At 39.5% G+C, this 20,843-nt stretch overlaps 1 protein-coding gene across 2 annotated transcripts in view; it reads left to right on the forward strand.

Annotated features, from left to right (window-relative positions):
* The window catches only part of LOC306848569 (immunoglobulin mu heavy chain-like), a 187,890-nt gene that overhangs the window by 39,010 nt on the left and 128,037 nt on the right, over positions 1–20,843 (forward strand). For both annotated transcript variants that reach the window (XM_079383206.1, XM_079383207.1), the window contains exon 3: positions 261–333. In XM_079383206.1, coding sequence (XP_079239332.1) covers positions 261–333 — 73 coding nt within the window. The remainder of the gene's footprint in view (positions 1–260; positions 334–20,843) is intronic.

The following is a 20,843-nucleotide window of genomic DNA, read 5'->3' on the forward strand; positions in this document are numbered from 1 at the left end:
ATGGTCTTCATTGTGTTATAAATAATCATACACTTAAAAGTTATAACCACAAATACTGTACGTAAGTACTATAATTGTTGTAATGATTATTCATGAGATTTTATAACACATAAGGTTTTTTATAATGCATTATGCATTCATTATAATGCCTTAAGAATACCCTTATAATGTATTATAAATACAGCTTCATAGAAAGTGTTACTGGGATTTTTTTTTTTTTTTAACAAAATGAATTAATGAACCATTTCTTCAAAAAACAGGGAATGTTACAACCCATTGGGACTTTAAATGAAGAAACTGTAACAGCACCCAGAGGAATTGTGAAGACTCCAGGTAAGATGCGAGTGATGTTACAACATGTGAATGTGCTGTTTATAACTCAATGATATCACAGGGACATGCCACTGTGAAGTGTGGTATATGTGTAATAACTAAGTTTGGGCTGTCATATTATTTTAAAGCCCCCTGTAATCAATATTCATTCCTTAAGCAACAAAAGATATTAAATAAAGGAATACTTAAGTAAACCTGCTGTATCTGAAAAAAATGAGTTTAATTTGTTTCTCTACCAAAAAAAAAAAAAAAAACTTATTTAAGTTTTTCCGAAATTCAATCCTTGATTCAAATTTCTCATAAGCTTAATTGATTTGGTATAAAGAGAGAATTAATGACTATTTTTGTTTGAAAACTACATATAAAATAGCTACCAAAATATATGTAGGTAACTGCAGTTTGACTAAAAGTAATGACTAAAAGTTGATAAAAATGCAATGACTTTTCGTCGACTAAAACTAGACTAAAACTATGAAAGACTCAAATGACTAAAATGTGAGACTATGAACCATTTTTGTTTCAAGATAAAGACTAAGAATAAATCAAAAATGCCTTCCAAAATTAACACTGCTCACCGGCAGACCTCAAGTGGTGAAAGTAGACCAATTCACCTCAAACTCCATCACCCTGAATGTAGGAGCCCCTCAGGGCTGTGTCTTGAGTCCCCTGCTCTACTCTCTCTACACACACGACTGCGTGTCCTATCACAGCTCCACATCTATTATCAAATTCGCTGATGATACTGTGGTTCTGGGCCTCATTTCCAACAATGCTGAGCCTGCATATTTGGATGAGGTAGAGACACTCACATCATGGTGCCAGCACAACTGTCTCTCTCTGAATGTGAGCAAAACTAACGAGCTGATTGTGGACTTCAGAAAGAGACACCTGCAGCCCTACACTCCTCTTATGATCAGTGGGACCCCTGTGAAGTGGGTGAGCAGCTTCAAGTACCTCGGTGTAGACATTTCCAAAAACCTGACTTGGACTACACACATTCAAACACAGGTTAAGAAAGCCAGGCTTCCACCTGCGACAGCTGAAAAAATACAGGGTCTCACCAGCAATCCTGAAAACTTTTGATAAAAAGTCAAAACAGGTCCCACAGACCCGAACACCATACAAGGGTTAAGTAAGCTGCAGTCAGTTCAAAATTCAGCCGCTAGAAGCCGCTAGAACCAGGATAAATGAGCGTATCTCTTCAGTGTTAGAGTGATTGTGCTAGCTCCCTGTCAGGTTTAAGATTGATTTTAAAATTCTCATGCTGACCTACAAAGCTTTGCATGGTTTGGCACCACATTATTTGTCTCATTTGTTAACTGCTTATACTCCAAGTCATGATCTACGTTCCTCTGAATCTGGTCTTTCAGTGGTGTACCCTACTCGTTTAAGATCTATGAGTGATTGGGCCTTTTCTTCCTGTGCACCAAGACTCTGAAATTCTCTTTCCCCTGAGATCAGGCAGGCTGAATATTTTTGTGTTTTCAAATCTGCTCTTAAAACTTACTTTTTCAGAATATATTTTAAGTAATTTCTTTGTGTCATATGTATGGTTTATTTTTTTATTTAATTTTTTATTATTGCCATCTTTATTTTACTTTTTTATTCTGTGGAAAGCACTTTGAGATTTACCTTTAAAGGCGCTATAGAAAATACTGTTTATTATTATTTGTATTATAAAAAGAATCCATACTAAATCCAACCCTGGACATTTTATATAATTTTGAAAATGAGTGCGATAAACATCATGCCTAAACATCCTTATCATTAATCTGTTAACCTGCACTCCCCATGTTGGGCCTCACAGGTGAAAATGACCTACCTAAATTAAAATGGTAACAGTTCCTGAAAAAGTGTGCTACACACACAATTTAGGTATCTTTGGAAAGAAGACACTCTAGGCTTTACTTTCCATCATCCAGAGTTGATAATGCTCAAAAAGATAAAAAGTTATAGACACTGACATGCCTTGAAAAGTGTTTTTCCACAGTGAGTGTTTTTTTATTTCATATACAATACCTGAAATAAGTCCTGGAGCAATCCAGAAAAGTATTGGGTTGAAAGCCACGTATCTCATGAGTTTATATTTCAAATTTGAAAAAGATACCATGAAAAAATTAGATTCCTGCTTTATTTTTTCTGAAAATATTTATAGTCCCCCCAAATGTATTGCAGAATTATACAAACTATTTTAGTCATTATACATATTCCTTCATAATTTTTCAATTATAAAATAATAGACAGAATTTTAGACATCATATAATTGATTTACTTGAGAACTAAAAAATACAAAAATAATTATTTGACTAAAAAAAAGGAACAAAAAGAAAACAAAAAAATTGCTTTATATGTAGTATGTATACTGAAGTATATATTCTGATTCCCAGACATTGGCTGCATCCGAAACCACGTACTTCTCTACTATATAGTAGGGGAAATGCAGTAGGTGAGCGAATAAGTATGTCCGAATCCTTCGGATTCATAAAAGAGTAGGCAGGAAGTACCTGGGTGACGTACTAATTCTCACGAGAGTCGGACGTGCGTCTACTTAAAGTGCGTCCGAATATGCCTACTTCTCTACTATATAGTAGGGGAAAAGCAGAAGGTGAGCGAATAAGTATGTCCGAAACCTCAGTATTCATAGAAGAGTAGTCGAGAAGTTCCCGGATGTCCTACTGCTTCTGCCCAGATTCTGAAGTGTTCATCCGATGGACACTTTTCTATCCCAGAAGCCCCCGCGAGAGGATACGTCATCATCGAACCTGACGGAGATGAGCGACGCGGGTGCTTACAAATGTGAGTATTATCGATCAAAAACACGGTTACATGTGTTAAAATCGCATTTCTTGAGCTACTGTATATAGTAAACTGTTGATTTGCTGAAGATGCTAGACAGTAACGTTACAGTATATTTGTACAGCTCCAGTAAACACGCACGTCTCCAAAGTGCATTTACATAAACCTTATACATCTTAAAGACCATTAAATGTCTATTTAATAAGAGACAGGAACATATTCTACGAGAATATTCAAAGGCTCACAGTGAGCTGAAAACCTTTCAGTTACTGAAATGTTTAAAACTTATTTTAAATCTTAAGGTTTGGTTTATTTTAATTATTGTAATTTCAAACAAAGCTGTTACAGCGCTTTTCTGATTCTTGATTTCTGTGCATTTGATGCAGAGCTTTTGTGCTGGAGCAGGTGACAGCGGTATTTGTGGGAAAAAAAGGATAAGACAAATATAAAGTCTGACTGCTGCAGTGAGGGACCTGTAAAGGGTGTACTTGTATTTGTGTGCACAAACAAAGAAAACAAACATGATGCGCTTTCTCTCGTCTTGAACAGGAGCGCTTCACAAAAATGAACCGAAGCTGAGTGAATACATGCCTCACAGACATGATAAATATATCTATAGAAAGCTTTAAATTATCACTTAACGAAATAAAAAAATTGAAAACAAAAACTCTTTTATTATAATCATAATCAACAAAGATGCATTCTCTCTAAAGGCGCGTCTAATGAGGAGACGGCGAGTCAGGATCAGCAACTTCATTCTTGCGACACGGACTCAGAAAACATTAGTTTATTAGTAAATAATTCAAACATCTCCTTACTAGCTATTTCCCGCAGACACATTCATGGTTATGTTTGCTGGGGTTTTGCAGCAAGCTTTAGCCTATTGTGCATTTGAACGCAGAACTATTCATCTGCTGCTGCTGCGGGACACTAAACACCATCAAGCTGCTCTCAGTCGCAGCACGGTCTCGTGTTGTTTCCACCAGCGCGGTGATTTTTTTCATCACTAATCGATGGATGTCTACAGTATAAAATAAGGAGAAACCCTCTCGTTTCTTGTTGAAACGAGAGCGTCATTTAACAAGAAAAAGAGGAAAACAAAGGAGATTTAAGCCAGTTTTGCATGTGGAGGAACGATTTTGTTTTTTCGTAATAAAAAATAATTTCTTTAAGGATGAAACTGTAGGGTTATATTAGTTGAGTTAAAAAAGAAAAACTTAAATCAACCCAAAATTTGTGGGTTATAGGTTACTGCAATCATAAGGGCAGCTTTTTCTTCAACAAGACCAAAAATGAGCAAATTTCATCAGCATCAGAATATTTACAGATAGATGAATTAAACCTGTCACTCATATCTTTTGTTTTTGCACTTGTAATAACGTCATAGATCACATGATAACGTAAACGTGGCGGATCTCATTCATACTCAACGAGATTTGGCTGTAAAGTACGTACTCTTTTAGCGCTCGTTAAGTAAGTACTTCTTGAAAAAAAGTACCTACTCGTTGAGTATGCGGTTTCGGATGCAGCCATAGTCACAGAATGGCCTGTCTTCCCCATCACTCATCACTGTCACCTGTTTGTCTTCAATCATCACCCGCACCTGCACCTCATCAATCTCCAATCACCACGCTCATAAAAGCACTTCCCTCAGTTCACTTCATTGTCCGATCTTGAAGTGACGTAGCTAGGACTGAAGCTGACAGTATCACAAGGCTGGCATTGCTACATGGATCATCTACGCTCTTCTGAAAGCTGAGTATAGATACCTGTGAATACTTACCTGTCATTACTCACCTTCTGCCTTGTCCTCTTCCAGTCATCCTCCTCGTCTGTCCCCGGTGGCTTGTTTGAATCCTTGTGTGTCTCTGCCGCTCTGACGCTGCCAATCTCCAGGATCTGTCAAGACAGAGACGTACTGTGACTGTGACATTCCTCTTACTTTAACCTCACGGATTGATACTCACCAAGTCCGAAGAATCTTCACTATTGCTGATTGCTGCTCACCTTGTAAATAAACACCTTGTGATTTCACTTACCTTCTGTGCCTGACCAGTTCCGTTACAGATATAAACTGATATTGGCAGATATGGTCATACAGTCAGTAATCACACGCTGATGTGCTTCCATACAGATGGTAATCAAACAGATGGGCCATATAATCAATAATAGCTGACCATTGACAGCTATTACATTGATAGCCATCATAGAGTCAGTAATAAACATGCTGATGTGTGTCCATAAAGATGATAATCATGAAGATATTTATTTATTTAACCCTTTATTTTACCAGGAAAACACATTGAGATTAAAAATCTCTTTTACAAGTGCGTCCTGGCCAAGATTAACAGTAACACAGCTCATGTGGGTTTAACAAATAACATCCATAACATCAAATAACATCCATAAATTACACACATGCACACAAACAAGCATATCAATACACAACTAGTCAAAACATCTACAGCCCAATGTTTCTATCTCCAAGTTGTTTAAAAACCCTTTAAAAATATCTAGTGACACCAGCTCCTTAAACTGTAATTTAATTTCCAAATTATTCCAAGCAAAGGGAGCAGCAAATTTAAATGACTTTTTTCCCAGTTCAGTATGTACCACTGGAACAGACAATAAGTAAAATCTGAGAAGATGCGTGCATATATATAACATCACCATAGTCCAATACAGACATAAAAGTGGCAGCAACAAGCTTCTTTTTTGCCTCAAAGGAAAGGCAGGATTTAATTCTGAAATAGAAGCCCATGGTCACTTTCAATTTTCTCACCAGTTGTTGGACATGGGGGCCAAAGGAGAGAGCGTCATCAATTAAAAACCCAAGATACTTATACTGAGACACAAATTTAATCTCCGAACCTTGAGAAGTTATAATAGAAAGAGGATTATGAGGGATTGATTTTGATTTAGAAAACAAAATAAATTTTGTTTTATATGCATTAAACTAGTTTTAGATCGAATAAGTTACGCTGAACAATATTAAAACCAAGCTGTAACTGTGAAAGAGCCAGATTAGGTGTGGATGCTGAACTATATATTACTGTGTCATCCGCGTAATAATGAAAATATGTATTATTAACATTTTGATCAATATTATTAATATATATAGTAAATAGGAGCGGCCCTAGGACCGACCCCTGTGGCACACCTTTAGTTACATTAAGTGAACTAGAAATAAGTTCACTAGAAAGATTTAAGAGCTTTGCATACCTCAGAAATTGCAACTGGTGAAAAATTTAATGACTGACTAGACATAAAATTCTCTGACTGAACAATTAAAGAGTTTGCATGAGCGCCATAAATTGAATCAAACAAAAAGCCAGAGGCTATAAAATGTTCATTGAAACAATTAAGCATTTTTTCTTTATCAATGACTGCATGAGAGCCTTTCATAATAGATGATGGAAGTTCTATACCTTTATTATTTTCAGTTAATGATTTAACAGTTTTCCAAAATTTTGATAAATTATTTAGATTATTTGAAGTTTGTATAAGGAAATGCTCAGCTTTAGCTTTTCTGACTGCAACCGTGCATGCATTACGTAGTCGTCTAAAATCTAGCCAATCTGAATGTAAATCAGTTTTTCTAGCTTTCGCCCATGCCAAGTTGCGCTCATGAAGCATATTTGATAAAAGAGGAGAAAACCATGCATTGTCCCTGCCCTTCAGCCTGTAGCTTTTAAGAGGGGCATGTTTATCAACTAAACCAGATAAAATATTATAAAAGAATTCCCAAGCTATTTCAAGGTCACAAATTAAATTAATTTGTTCCCACTCCAAATTATTAAAATCATGTAGAAACCCTTGTTCTGAGAAATGTTTCATATCACGTTTTGTTATAACGCGTGGTTTGAATTTTTGAATTTTTTTATTTCTAACCGTTGCGATGACACAGTGGTCACTGATGTCATTCGCAAATACAGATGCAGTTGAATACTTGTGCGGAACGTTTGTTAAAATTAAATCAATTAGAGATGATTTTTCTGGACATTTTAAATTCGGTCTCGTAGGACTGTCAACAATATGAAAAAGATTTAATGTATCACAGTAGTTTTTAAATGCATCAGTTGGTGAGTGCAACCAACTCCAATTTAAGTCACCAAGAACTACTAATTCTTTAGCATCAAGATCTGAAAGAAGCTGGAATAAAGAAGGAAGAGCACTACTATCAACAGATGGAGTCCTATAGCAGCCAACAACCGTTAAGCTAAGATGTTTCGAGCTAAAAATTCAAACTGTTTACTCACCGATTTAGAAAGAGATATTTTAACATGAAACCTATTTTTAATAAAAATTGCCACCCCCCCCCACCCCTTTTTAGTCGGTCAGTCCTATATACATTATAAACATTAATACAGATCTCCTTGTCTAAAACAGATTTGTTCAGCCAAGTTTCAGTCAGGACAATCACATCCGCATCAGTTGACTGTGCCCAAATATGAACCATATCCATCTTAGTGATTAAACTCCGAACATTTAAATGAATAAAACCAAGTCCGAACCTTGACTTAAAATCCACAGGTGTTTCAAAGCTTGGGGCAGAGGCAGAAATTGGGCCTGGATTAGGTTCAACGTTTCCCAAGATCAAAAGTAATAAAACAATCAAGCACCTTTGCCTAAATGATTTAATATTATAATCATTAAAAATTATCTCTTCTATTTTCAAATTCCAATGGGCATTTATGGCGATTGTAAAATTACAAACCCGATTCCAAAAAAGTTGGGACACTGTACAAATTACGAATAAAAAAGGAATGCAATAATTTACAAATCTCATAAACTTATATTTTATTCACAATAGGATATAGATAACATATCAAATGTTGAAAGTGAGACATTTTGAAATGTCATGCCAAATATTGGCTCCTTTTGGATTTCATGAGAGCTACACATTCCAAAAAAGTTGGGTCAGGTAGCAATAAGAGGCCGGAAAAGTTAAATGTACATATAAGGAACAGCTGGAGGACCAATTTGCAACTTATTAGGTCAATTGGCAACATGATTGGGTATAAAAAGAGCCTCTCAGAGTGGCAGTGTCTCTCAGAAGTCAAGATGGCAAGAGGATCACCAATTCCCCCAATGCTGCGGCGAAGAATAGTGGCGCAATATCAGAAAGGAGTTTCTCAGAGAAAAATTGCAAAGAGTTTGAATCTGGAACAATCTCTGTGCGTAAGGGTCAAGGCCGGAAAACCATACTGGATGCCCATGATCTTCGGGCCCTTAGACGGCACTGAATCACATACAGGAATGCTACTGTAATGGAAATCACAACATGGGCTCAGGAATACTTCCAGAAAACATTGTTGGTGAACACAATCCACCGTGCCATTCGCCGTTGCCGGCTAAAACTCTATAGGTCAAAAAAGAAGCCATATCTAAACATGATCCAGAAGCGCAGGCGTTTTCTCTGGGCCAAGGCTTATTTAAAATGGACTGTGGCAACGTGGAAAACTGTCCTGTGGTCAGACGAATCAAAATTTGAAGTTCTTTTTGGAAAACTGGGACGCCATGTCATCCGGACTAAAGAGGACAAGGACAACCCAAGTTGTTATCAGCGCTCAGTTCAGAAGCCTGCATCTCTGATGGTATGGGGTTGCATGAGTGCGTGTGGCATGGGCAGCTTACACATCTGGAAAGGCACCATCAATGCTGAAAGGTATATCCAAGTTCTAGAACAACATATGCTCCCATCCAGACGTTGTCTCTTTCAGGGAAGACCTTGCATTTTCCAACATGACAATGCCAGACCACATACTGCATCAATTACAACATCATGGCTGCGTAGAAGGAGGATCCGGGTACTGAAATGGCCAGCCTGCAGTCCAGATCTTTCACCCATAGAAAACATTTGGCGCATCATAAGGAGGAAGATGCGACAAAGAAGACCTAAGACAGTTGAGCAACTAGAAGCCTGTATTAGACAAGAATGGGACAACATTCCTATTCCTAAACTTGAGCAACTTGTCTCCTCAGTCCCCAGACGTTTGCAGACTGTTATAAAAAGAAGAGGGGATGCCACACAGTGGTAAACATGGTCTTGTCCCAACTTTTTTGAGATGTGTTGATGCCATGAAATTTAAAATAAACTTATTTTTCCCTTAAAATGATACATTTTCTAAGTTTAAACATTTGATATGTCATCTATGTTGTATTCTGAATAAAATATTGAAATTTGAAACTTCCACATCATTGCATTCTGTTTTTATTCACAATTTGTACAGTGTCCCAACTTTTTTGGAATCGGGTTTGTATCTTGAAGAGCCATAATACTAGACAAACGGACCAAGTGTGTGATGTAAAAACAGGACTGAACCATAGAAGACAGTCTGACACATGGTACCTCTGGTGCAAAGCCATATGTAGACGTTCCTCGATGTGCTGTGATCAAGAGTGCAGTCAGATGGGGATTGTCATACCCGAGAAAATTACCTTCATTATTATAATGGTTAGATAGACACAGCACCACAAACCCCCCACCCCAAAAAAACACAGCATTCGAGTCAACCCCGTCGTCTTTTCTCCAAATGTTCCAATAATACCCTCCATAGTAAATAAGCAAATCCGCTTCGTTTGAAATCCACTACAATTATTCGCCCTCCTGGGAGGCTGGGACTGATGAAAGCGGCACTTGACGTCAGATGAAAACAGGAAGATCGACACAGTAAAACGGTGCTATGGAAACAATAAATTAATAAAATCAAGACCAGTAGGGTCTAAAACAATGAAAATAAAACTTAAAGCCCCACCAAAGGCAAAAAGAAGCACTTTCCTTCACATAGAAGGCTACACAGCACTTCTACAAGCAGCTCCACCGATAGCTTCCATGGTCCATCCAGGTAAGGTATTCCAAGTCCTCATAAAACCGCAAAAGCGGTCAAAAATGTTTTTGCTTTCACTTTTATCCAGCAATTTGTAAAAATAATCTGAAATCTTCAGTCACAAATAAATCACAAACAATAAGTTAATTCAGACAACTCAAAACACACAATGCTCCCACGCAACTTAGTCTGCCATCTTGGATCAAAACCTGCTCTTGAGATATGGCCTCATTCCCCACACAACACACACACATATAAAAAAAAAAAAAGAAAGAGAGTTTTTTTATGGAAAAAGCCGATCGCTAAGTTACACACCCTTCAGATGACAGCTGTGTCACAGGGTGCGTCACGTGCTGTCACGAGAGAGCACCAAATTCAAATGAACAATATTCTGCTTATCTGAGACTTCTTTTTCCATGGACGGTCTCATTCTGTTTGTAAAACTGTATGCTACTGTAACATATGCAGCCGGACACAGAGGTAATTAAAAACACTTAAAGGTGCCATAGAATGCATTGATACAGCATTTTTAAATTGTTCTCTGATATCTACACAGAAGGTATGTGGCTTAGGTAAGGGCAAAAAATCTCCAGAAACGATTTTACATGTCCATTTACAACCCTAGGATTTCTCCCTAGAATGAAACGGTCTGTTATTGGCTTATTTGGCAGGGTCATGAATAATAATGAGCTCTGCTCTGATTGGCTGTTTCACAGTACGGCTCATCAGCAAGAAGGAAGCACAGGGAGGAAAATATATATTTAAATACGTTCTCTCGCAGTTATATCGTCGGGTAATTATACTGTATATAAAACGCGGGCATCAGGGAGCCGTTATTAATATGCGAGGCATTGAAACTGCTTTTGAACTGGATCGCGTTATAGTTTAACTTTCAAGAGACGCGATCACACAAACTATGTTTACATTATGGAGCAACAGTACTTACCACACATTTCACAAGATCAGATGCTTGTCAGTGGTGCTCAGGATCTGTAAGTCATTCGCCATCATCCTCATCTCTCCTTACTGAGAGTGAAATCTTATGTACTGTAACAGGCTACCGCTAGCAAGGAGCTAACCATGTCCCTTTAGTAGCTCGCGCGTTATTTGCTTTCTGTGCCTTTCTGAATACAGACACCAACCCATCCCTGCACTTCACACCCCCTGCACGGCCTGGAACATAAAATTTATTGTGTTATTTTCGCTGTTGTCCGCGCTTGTTTATTTACAATACCTGCAGAGCTTCTGATGGTTCGGCCGGCTTAGAACAAGGACGGGTTTATGCAAATGTTGGGGGCGTAGTGATCCGGACTGTTGCGTCACAGTCGGTGTTATGTTCTGATTCTCCTGTTTTTCAGTGGTCTTTTTTAATCACGAGATTTACATATGAAGGAGGAAACTATGGTGTTTGAGGCTCACTGTATGTCATTTCCATGTACAGAACTGTTATTATTTAAATATGCCAGGGTAAAGACAGTTTTTCATTCTATGGCACCTTTAAACGTTTATTGAACAGGATGAGGGTTACTGAGCTGTGCAGGGGAGACTTGAGGTGAGTGGATGACTTCTGAGGTTTGCACCGGAGATGGGCATGATTGTCAATGCGAATATTGTTATGTCCACAGATACGGAGAGCAGATGAGACGGGGGAATCTTCAGGAGCACACTGAGCACGGAGACAGACAATCTGGCGGGAGAGGAGAACACAAGGAGCAGAAACAGGAGGTAAGGAACAAAGGGTAAGTATTGTAAGGTTTATACTCAGCGTGATGGTTGCAGGAGTAGAGTCCACGTTGTGTGTACGAGATTGGATAAGGAGGGAACTGTGGTGTGTGCTTTTATGCTGGGGTGGATGACGGTGGTGATGAGGTGCAGGTGAGCATGATTAGAACTCAGGGGATGCGTGTCATTTGAGTAACGACACATGGAAAGTAGGGTGAGTCTTGTAGTGAGGGGGTAGCTGGAGTCTGTAGGTGACTGGGTTGATCCGTTCCAGAATGGTGAAGGGGCCAATGAATCTAGGACTGAGCTTCCGGCTAGGCAGGCGCAGCTTGATGTCCCATGTGGACAGCCAGACCTTTTGCCCTGGTTGGTATTCGGGACTGGCTGATTGTCGGACGTCCGCTGCCATCCTTTGTCTGCGCACTGCCTGCTGCAGCTGATGGTGTGCTGCGTCCCAGACTCCCTCGCTCTCTCAGAACCAGTAATCGACTGTGGGGACGTTGGATGGGGAGACTGGAAACCGAGTACGCACTGGAAGGGAGTGAGTCCAGTAGAGCTCTGGCGCAGAGAATTCTGGACGTACTCAGCCCAGCCAAGGAACTGGTTCCAAGAGTTCTGGTGATCCCACTTCCTGGATCTTGCGCTCGGTCTGCCCATTCGACTGCGGGTGGTAACCAGAAGAGAGGCTCACGGTCACACCTAGGAGTGAGAAGAATGCTTTCCAGACTCGGGAGATGAATTGTGGACCTCTGTCCGATACAATGTCTTCAGGGATGCCATAATACTGAAAGACTTGGTTCAATATAAGTTCTGCCGTCTGAAGTGCCGTGGGAAGGCCTGCGAGGGGTATAAGGTGACAGAACTTGGAGAATCAGTCTATGATGACTAGGACGACTAGGACATGTATTACCATCAGAGGCAGGCAGGTCCGTGATGAAATCTACACCTAGATGCGACCAAGGACGGTTAGGTATGGGTAATGGGAAGAGTTTGCCAGCAGGTAGATGACAGGGACTTTTGGAGATGGCGCAGTCGGGGCAGCCTTGCATGAACCTTCTCACATCCCTGGTCATATTGGGGCACCAGAAGCGGTCTCATAGCAGCGAGAGAGTGGCGTTGGCCGGGCTGAGTTTCCGGGAAAAGTAGGCGCATGAATGGAGTTTGGGAGGCGTCCCCTGCTGCTGAGACAGTACCGCTCCGACACCTGTTGTGGAGGCATCCACTTCCACGATGAAGGGCAACCTTGGATAGGGGTAAACAAGGAGTGGTGAAGGCGTGCTTGTTAGGGTTCCAAGATAGAGATTTAGCTTTACCTTTAAGTAAGTCAGTGAGGGGACTGGTGATTGTGCTGTAATTGGAGATGAACCGGCGATAGAAATTGGATAATCCTAGGAATTTTTGGAGTTCCTTGATACTGGAGGGAAGGGGCCAGGAAGTGATTGCCTCCACCTTCCCCTTGTCCATGCGAATGCCACCACTGTTAATGACATACCCGAGGAAGTGGACTGTGGACTGGTGGAAGGTGCATTTCTCGGCCTTGAGGTATAGGTGGAACTCCCTTGAACATTGGAGGACCTCCGCAACGTGTTGGTGATGTTCGGCCAAGCTCCGGGAGTAAATGAGGATGTCGTCAATGTAGACGAGCAGAGACAGGAGGTAAGGAACAAAAGGTAAGTATTGTAATGTTTATACTCAGCATGATGGTCGCAGGAGTAGAGTCCATGTCGTGTGTACGAGATCGGACAAGGAGGGAACTGTGGCATGTGCTTTTATGCTGGGGTGGATGACGGTGGTGATGAGGTGCAGGTGAGCATGATTAGAACTCAGATGATGCGGATCGTTGTGACTGCCGGAGGGGAGAGCCTGGCCAATCTATGACAGCTACAACACCGTGTCGTTTTTTACCACCAAGATGCTGTTTTTGAGTGTAATTTATTCCATAACGGACGCGAACAATAACTCTCCCGAGGAAATTAATTGTAAACAAAGGACTATGCATCTTTATTACAACGTTATTGTTTTGTTGTGGCTCGTTATTACAGTGATAATGTAAGTAGTACTTTATTATTCTGCATGTTTTGATGTGTGCTGCTTACACAAATGTAGTAAATACATTCCTTATAAGCTTTCAATCGAAAAACAGCTATCTGTCATTGATGCTTGAGACTTAGACCTTCAGAATTATATATAGTTTGTCAAGATTAACTTAGTCCCATTTCATTTAATCTATTTGAAAACAATGACACGTGCAAACAAAGAACGTTCAGTACGCTGGGCGTCCTGCTGCGAGTTAACATGTTAACCCTCTAAGCGCCAAAGTCGGAAAAATTGCGACAAGACGTCATACTTCATGAAATGGGCTGTAGTTCCTAATCTGGTGTAATGGCTCATTTGTATTCCCTTCCACTAGATGGCAGACATGTAGTACTTCGATTCTAGACCAAAATTGTTTGAGGAAATAGCAGAGTAAGTGAGCTATCGTGTCATTGATGCGGAAGCAATTCAGTTCATAGCGTGTGAGTAAATTGTGAGATTTGTGAGAGAAAATCGCCAAACGGCTAATAAAAAGTTGTACTGTGAGGATGTGTTGCAAATGTCATTCGCCGATTCTGACTCTGAAGGGGAATATTTGCCTTTTGGAAATGACGATCGGCCGTCTAATGATCGCGCTTCTCCAATGGTGCCATGGTGCCGCGCGCAAGGCGCGATGGTTCACAAAGCACAAACAAGTGATCATTTCAACACTTTGCCCAACGGGGATGGGGGTGGCAGGGGTGGACGTGGTCTTAGTGTCCATAGGAGAGCTGTTGATCTCTGATGATCGGCCAGATTGCGCTGTTTGTTCTGATCGCGCGCGCTCTAAGGGCTGCCGGCAGGCAGTACAGGTGCAGTCAGTTTGGGGTAGATCTGTGCACTGTGCCATACAATGAGAGGTACCATACTTTCAAGAACTATAAACTGTCACATAGATACCTGATTGGACAGATAGCTGGTCAACTGATCAAAAAATAGGCACATGTATTTTACTATGGCACAGTAATATAGTAATAATTTACTACTTTCTCCTGTTTTACTGTTGATTTCCTCTTTTCCTGATCATTTGGAATGAGGATAAAAGGACAAAAAAGCAACAACAACATGCAAATAAGTTCAAACATCCATTCAATATCTATTATTTCCTGAATATTACTGATGAACTGATCAAAAAGTAGGCTACTGTTCACATGCGTTTTACTACTATATAGTATAGCAATATAGTAATAATTTAGTACTTTCTCCTGTTTTACTGTTGATTTCCTCTTTTCCTGATCATTTGGAATGAGGATAAAAAGACAAAAAAACAACAACAACATGCAAATAAGTTCAAACATCCATTCAATATCTATTATTTCCTGAATATTACTGATGAACTGATCAAAAAGTAGGCTAATGTTCACATGCGTTTTACTACTATATAGTATAGTAATATAGTAATAATTTAGTACTTTCTCCTGTTTTATTGTTGGTTTCCTCTTTTCTGATCATTTGGAATGAGGAGAAAAAGACCAAAAAACAAACAAAAAAATCAAACATCAATTCAATATCTACTATTTCCTAAATATTATGAAATTCAAGAGGGCCGCCCCTGATGACGTCATAATATGCAAATTAGATGAGTATATTTACACCCCACATAAACTTACGGTCATGCCCAACATTTTTCTAATTTACAGTAGATCTCTATCTTTAAGCCATTTCAAGCCACAAGCTTTTGAAATCTTGATGTCAAAATCCAGCATTTTTTCCAAAAAACCCTGGCGCCTAAAGGGTTAATAAATTAATACATTTTCCATAGTGTCTTCATTTAAATAATCAACTGCCACTATGGTGGAGAAAGAAAGAGAGAGAGGAGAGCCGACAGCAGCTCAATTTTGGGGCTGAGGGGGTACAGTAGCTCCAACAACAAATAAACAGATCTAAAAGCTACTGAATTTGCTGCCGTGTGTCACAGATCAGCCAGGCTCCACCAACAATCCATCAAAATGATCTCAGTCACCTGTATACTGATTCAAGGCACCTGCACCTTATTGGCACCCAGTCACTCCAGCACTACTTAAGCACACACCCCACTCCAGTCAGTTGTCCGATTTCTTTTATATGAAGTGGATTCTCTTATTCTCTTTGCTACCACGTACCTGCTACTAACCGATTTTGTGTACTTACCTCCTGTTCCACTCCCTTGTTGGTTCCCTGGATCTCCATCGTCTGCTCCACTCTGTTGATCATCCTACCTATCCTCCTCCGGCATGCTGGGGTGTGTGTTGCTCCTCCACATCCACAAGTTCCTGGCAAGACAAAACCACATCAGCATATCCTTTCTCCATTGCATGAAGTATCTGAGACTTTACTCATCTCCCCTGACTGCTTACCCCTTGCTGAATTCAATAAACCATTCCATTGTACATTAATTCTCTGTGTCCAGTCTGCTTCCATAACACCGTGGCAGGCAATTTTTTTTATTTTCTGGAATTGCAGCTTCTGACATGGTAGCTAGGATACTGATATTTTAGTACACATTTACACTTGGTTATTTGGCTCTGCAGACAACGCCGTCTTTCATTTTGCACAGCTATTCCCTGTATCGACTGCCATAGTTTGACCGAACGTCTCACCACAATCATCCCTTTATATACTTTCCTAAGCATTTACTACCTAATGGTTTGGTTTGGTCAGGTGATGGACCTTTGGATAATATAATAAAAAAACCTAACGACCATCAGTGTAATGACAATGTATTTTCTTTGCATTAAAGCACTTAATTCAGCTTAATTTAACACTGGGTTTTATTACAATTTAAGAATAATATTCATACAGACTAAGATGTAAAGAATTGTGAACTACCAAAATTGATAAGATATAGCTAATAGTGGTCTAGACCAACCTTACAAAATTATGACTTACAGAAGATATACTTAACTAAGAATGTTTCGGGAAACACATATTAATGATAAGGTATAGCTTAAGGTATAACTTAAGAACAACGTAGCGTTAAGAAGGTTTTGGGAAACGCAGACCAGGACTCTTCCTAGAGTTGGCCTCCTGGCAAAACTGAGCTGTTGATGGAGAAGGGCTTTGGTTAGAGTGATGACCAAAAAGCTGATAGCCACTCTAGTTGAGCTTCATGATCATACGTGGAGACAGGAGAAGCCTGCAGAAGGACAAACATCACTGCAACACTCCATCAATTTGGGTTTTATGCTGGTGTGGCCAAACTCAATCCTCTCCTCAATGAAGACACATGAAACACACTTGGAATTTGCAAAAAAGCACCTAAAGGACTCTCAGACTGTGAGAAACAAGATTCTCTGGTCTGATGAACCTCTAAGCATCATGTTTGAAGGAAACTAGCTCTGCTCATCACCTGCAGAGTACCATCCCAACAGTAAAGTGTGCTTTGGGGCTCTTTTTTCAGCGGTAGGGACTGATGGACTCGTTAGAGTAGAAGAAAAGCTCAGTGCACCAAAATATAGAGATAGCCTTAATGAAAACCCAGTCCAGAGAATTCAGAACCTCAGACTGGGTAGAAGGTTCACCTTCCAACAGGGCAACTACTCTAAGCACACAGCAAGAGTGGCTTATCGACAAGTCTCTAAATGTCCTTGAGTGGCCCAGCCAGAACCTGAGCTTGAACCCAATCAAATATGTCTGGAGAATCCTGAAAATGTGTGTCTGTCCCCATCCAACCTGATAGAGCTTGAGAGGTGAAGAGGTGAGGAGCAGAGGTGGACAATCCAGGGGTCAGAAAGTAAAAGTCCTGCCATATGTTTATTCCACCCATGAACTCAGCAGCTGATTTCACCAGAGGAGGAACCAAGCCATTCCTTTCAAGTCACAAGCAAGTCTCAAGTCAAATCCCAAGTCCTCAAAGAGTTAAAGATAATGAGATAATTAAGAGACTAATTAAATGATGATTGTGCATTAGTGATGAACACCTGCTGTTATTGAAAATTACAGAGGATCAGATGTTGATGTTTTATTGGTTAAAATGATGCCACCATCATGGAGATCAGTGTTTGCGTTAGTTGGGCTCTTGACCTTTTTTTAATACTTCAAAGTAATTTACTTCTGAGCAATTGCAATATTGCTTCACAGCAAACATTTGTGCATTGTTGAATTAAATACTTGAGGTAGGAGATTAGCTTACATTTTCTGCTTTTAAATCATTAGAATGAACATCATGAAGGTGTCTTGCTTTGGTTTATTGATTGATATTCTGCTATTACTGAACTGTGAGAAAAAAGAAAAAAATGTTATATTAAACAAATGCCACTGTAGTGTTTAAATATTGGGGGAAGAACTGTATCAGTCAAGCTTTTAGACATGAACCCTTGTCATACATTCCCCAACAGTGGTGATGATAATTATTCATACTGCAGTGCATGATGGGAGTTTTTACTATGGTATTACACAGCATGCATTGCAGCATGAAGCATTTTGTTGGTTGTAACCATTGTTGAGATTCATATGCTGGTTCTTGATGTCTGTGTGTGTAATTAGAACAAGAGTTCAAATATTTATATGCTTTATGTACAGTAGATTTAAAATTAATTATAACTATTAGATCAACACTTTACTTGCAGGCTGTAGCTTCACAGGATTGATTATTCAAAACTTAAACATAAAAAAAATATATATATTAGATGTAATCAGGCCAGCTATAAAAGCATAGCTGCTCACTACATAGCACTGATCTCTCTGCTTTATAACCCTACATGCATTGCTACAGAGAGATATCTAACACTGGAGTCAAGGGTCAAGAGCTCAACTAAAGCAAACACTGGTCTCCATGATGGTGGCATCATTTTAACCAATAAAACATCAACATCTGATCCTCTGTCATTCTCAGTAACAACAGGTGTTCATCACTAATGCACAATCATCATTTAATTAGTCACTTAATTATCTCATTAACTTTAACTCTTTGAGGACTTGGGATTTCAACAAAGTATTGAGCAAAGGCTGTGAATGCTTATGTACGTGTGATTTTTTCATTTTTTATTTTTAATAAATTGAATTAATGCCAACTCCAATACTTACAGGATTTTGCTGTTTTCTTTCTTGATTTTACGGTGAAATACCGGCAGCTGTGGTTGTCAGTAATCCACTGTTTTTATTTATTTATTTATTTTTATTTATTGTGTATTTCTGTTAAAATTATATATATATATATATTTTTTCATCTCACACATTTAACCCATTTAATTCCACAGCAAAATCCTCAGTTTTAAAGTGCACTTCTATGTGTCCACAATACAGAGTGTTGAAGTAACACTGAAGCAGTTCTTAATTAGTGAAAGAATGAAGTGACTAATTAAATGAGGATTGAGCTTTATTGATGAACACCTGCTGTTAACAAGTTGTATCACAGAAGGAAAGAGAAACAAGAGCAGAGAAACAAAACTTACAGCCAAAGCCAAAGATTAAATCAACTGAAATAAAACAACACATCAAATTTTTTAAGATCTCAGCAGAGGGTGATTAAACAACTCCCCAAACAGCATCATCAGCTTCTTATTACAAACCACTTTGACTTTATTTCTGTCATATGTGTACAAAAGCTCTCTGCTTTCATTTGAAATCACCATATTGGAGATCTGTGGTTGCTTTAGTTGGGCTCTTGAACCTTGACTTTTTAAAGCTAGTTTTTATTTAGTTTATTTAGTTAACTGTGTTTATTAAGTACAGTTTTTAAAACAAGAAAAGCTAAAATAATCTATAATCAGATGAGACTGATGTTTATGATGTCAAGACCATCATGATCTAATCTAATTCACTGATATTCCCCAATGTTTAACACTAGAACTCCCAGAGAGCAGCCATTTGGCTTTTCTACCTATAAAACCCGCAGGACAGCCGATGGGCTGGAAGGCTTTAGGCTAATATCCTTAATCAGCTGTGAACAGTTGCTTTTGTTATGTAAACAATGTGGGGCCATGCTGAGCCACTTCAAGGAAACTTGTGTTTCACTTTGCCATCTTAGGGAGAAATCAACACACATGTTTTTTTTTCCTTTGTTGCTGAGATTTATTGATAAAAACAGTACAAAATAAAATAAAAAAGAAACCAACCATTTGTACACATATTTACAAATAATATTAAAAAGTGAGTGAGTACATTCCAGCAATCACTCACAATCCTGGCACTGCCATGGTATCTCCCGTCTGCATTTACCACATGTGTATCTGTAGCAGTGAACACATCGCACAGTGGCATGATTGTTCTTGCATTGGTGTTTGACTGACACATGGCTCTTTTTCCAGGGCTAGGTGTGGAGGGTTGTGTCCGAAGCAATTGTTCTTTTCTTGCCTTCTTCGCACACATATGAGAGTTAGCCAACTCTCTTGCAAGCTCCACCAGGAAGTCCATCCGTCTTTCCTGCCTTCCGGTGCATGCTTGATACAGCACATGTGCATTCAGTGCTGCCATGTCAATCATGTTATAGAACACGGCAACTGGCCAGCGCCGTGTCCCTGTGCGGACAGTGTACTCCCGCACCATCTGGTCCATCACATCCACGCCGCACTTTGTGGTGTTGTAAAGGGTGACAGTGTTTGGCTTCCTTTTGGTGGTATTATCAGTCTGAATCACGCTGTGCATGCTGCTAAGAATGTAGACGGTCTTCTTCCGTTTGGGCGCATACGCCGTCAGCGTAGCAGCAGTGGTTGAAAACACCTAATAAATAAGATAAATTGTTATTTTCATAGCACTTTTACACACAATGACACAATGACACACTTGGCGGTGTTGATTCTAAAAATTAGAAACACATAAACATAGAACCACAAAAGACCTGCAACATACCTGAGTGGTGAATTCATTGCGATCTGTGTGTCTAGCGGATTGAGGGATTTCCCGGCGAATCTTGTTGACTGTGCCGAGGATGGTGGCTCCGGCTAAGAAGTTTATGCGCAAGTGACAGCGATGTGAAGAAATTGTCCGTGGTAACATTTCTGCCCTTGTCTAGGAATGGTTCCATCAGCCTCATCACTACATTTTCAGACAGTCTCTCTCCACTGGGACGACTAGGGTCTTTGCCAAGATATGGGAGGACATTACAAATGTACTTGGATTTTAGGTCGCAAGCCACCCAAAACTTGATCCCAAACTTGTCAGGCTAATTCA

The sequence above is a fragment of the Barbus barbus genome (assembly GCF_936440315.1).
Source record: "Barbus barbus genome assembly, chromosome: 28".
NCBI classification, from domain to species: domain Eukaryota; kingdom Metazoa; phylum Chordata; class Actinopteri; order Cypriniformes; family Cyprinidae; genus Barbus; species Barbus barbus.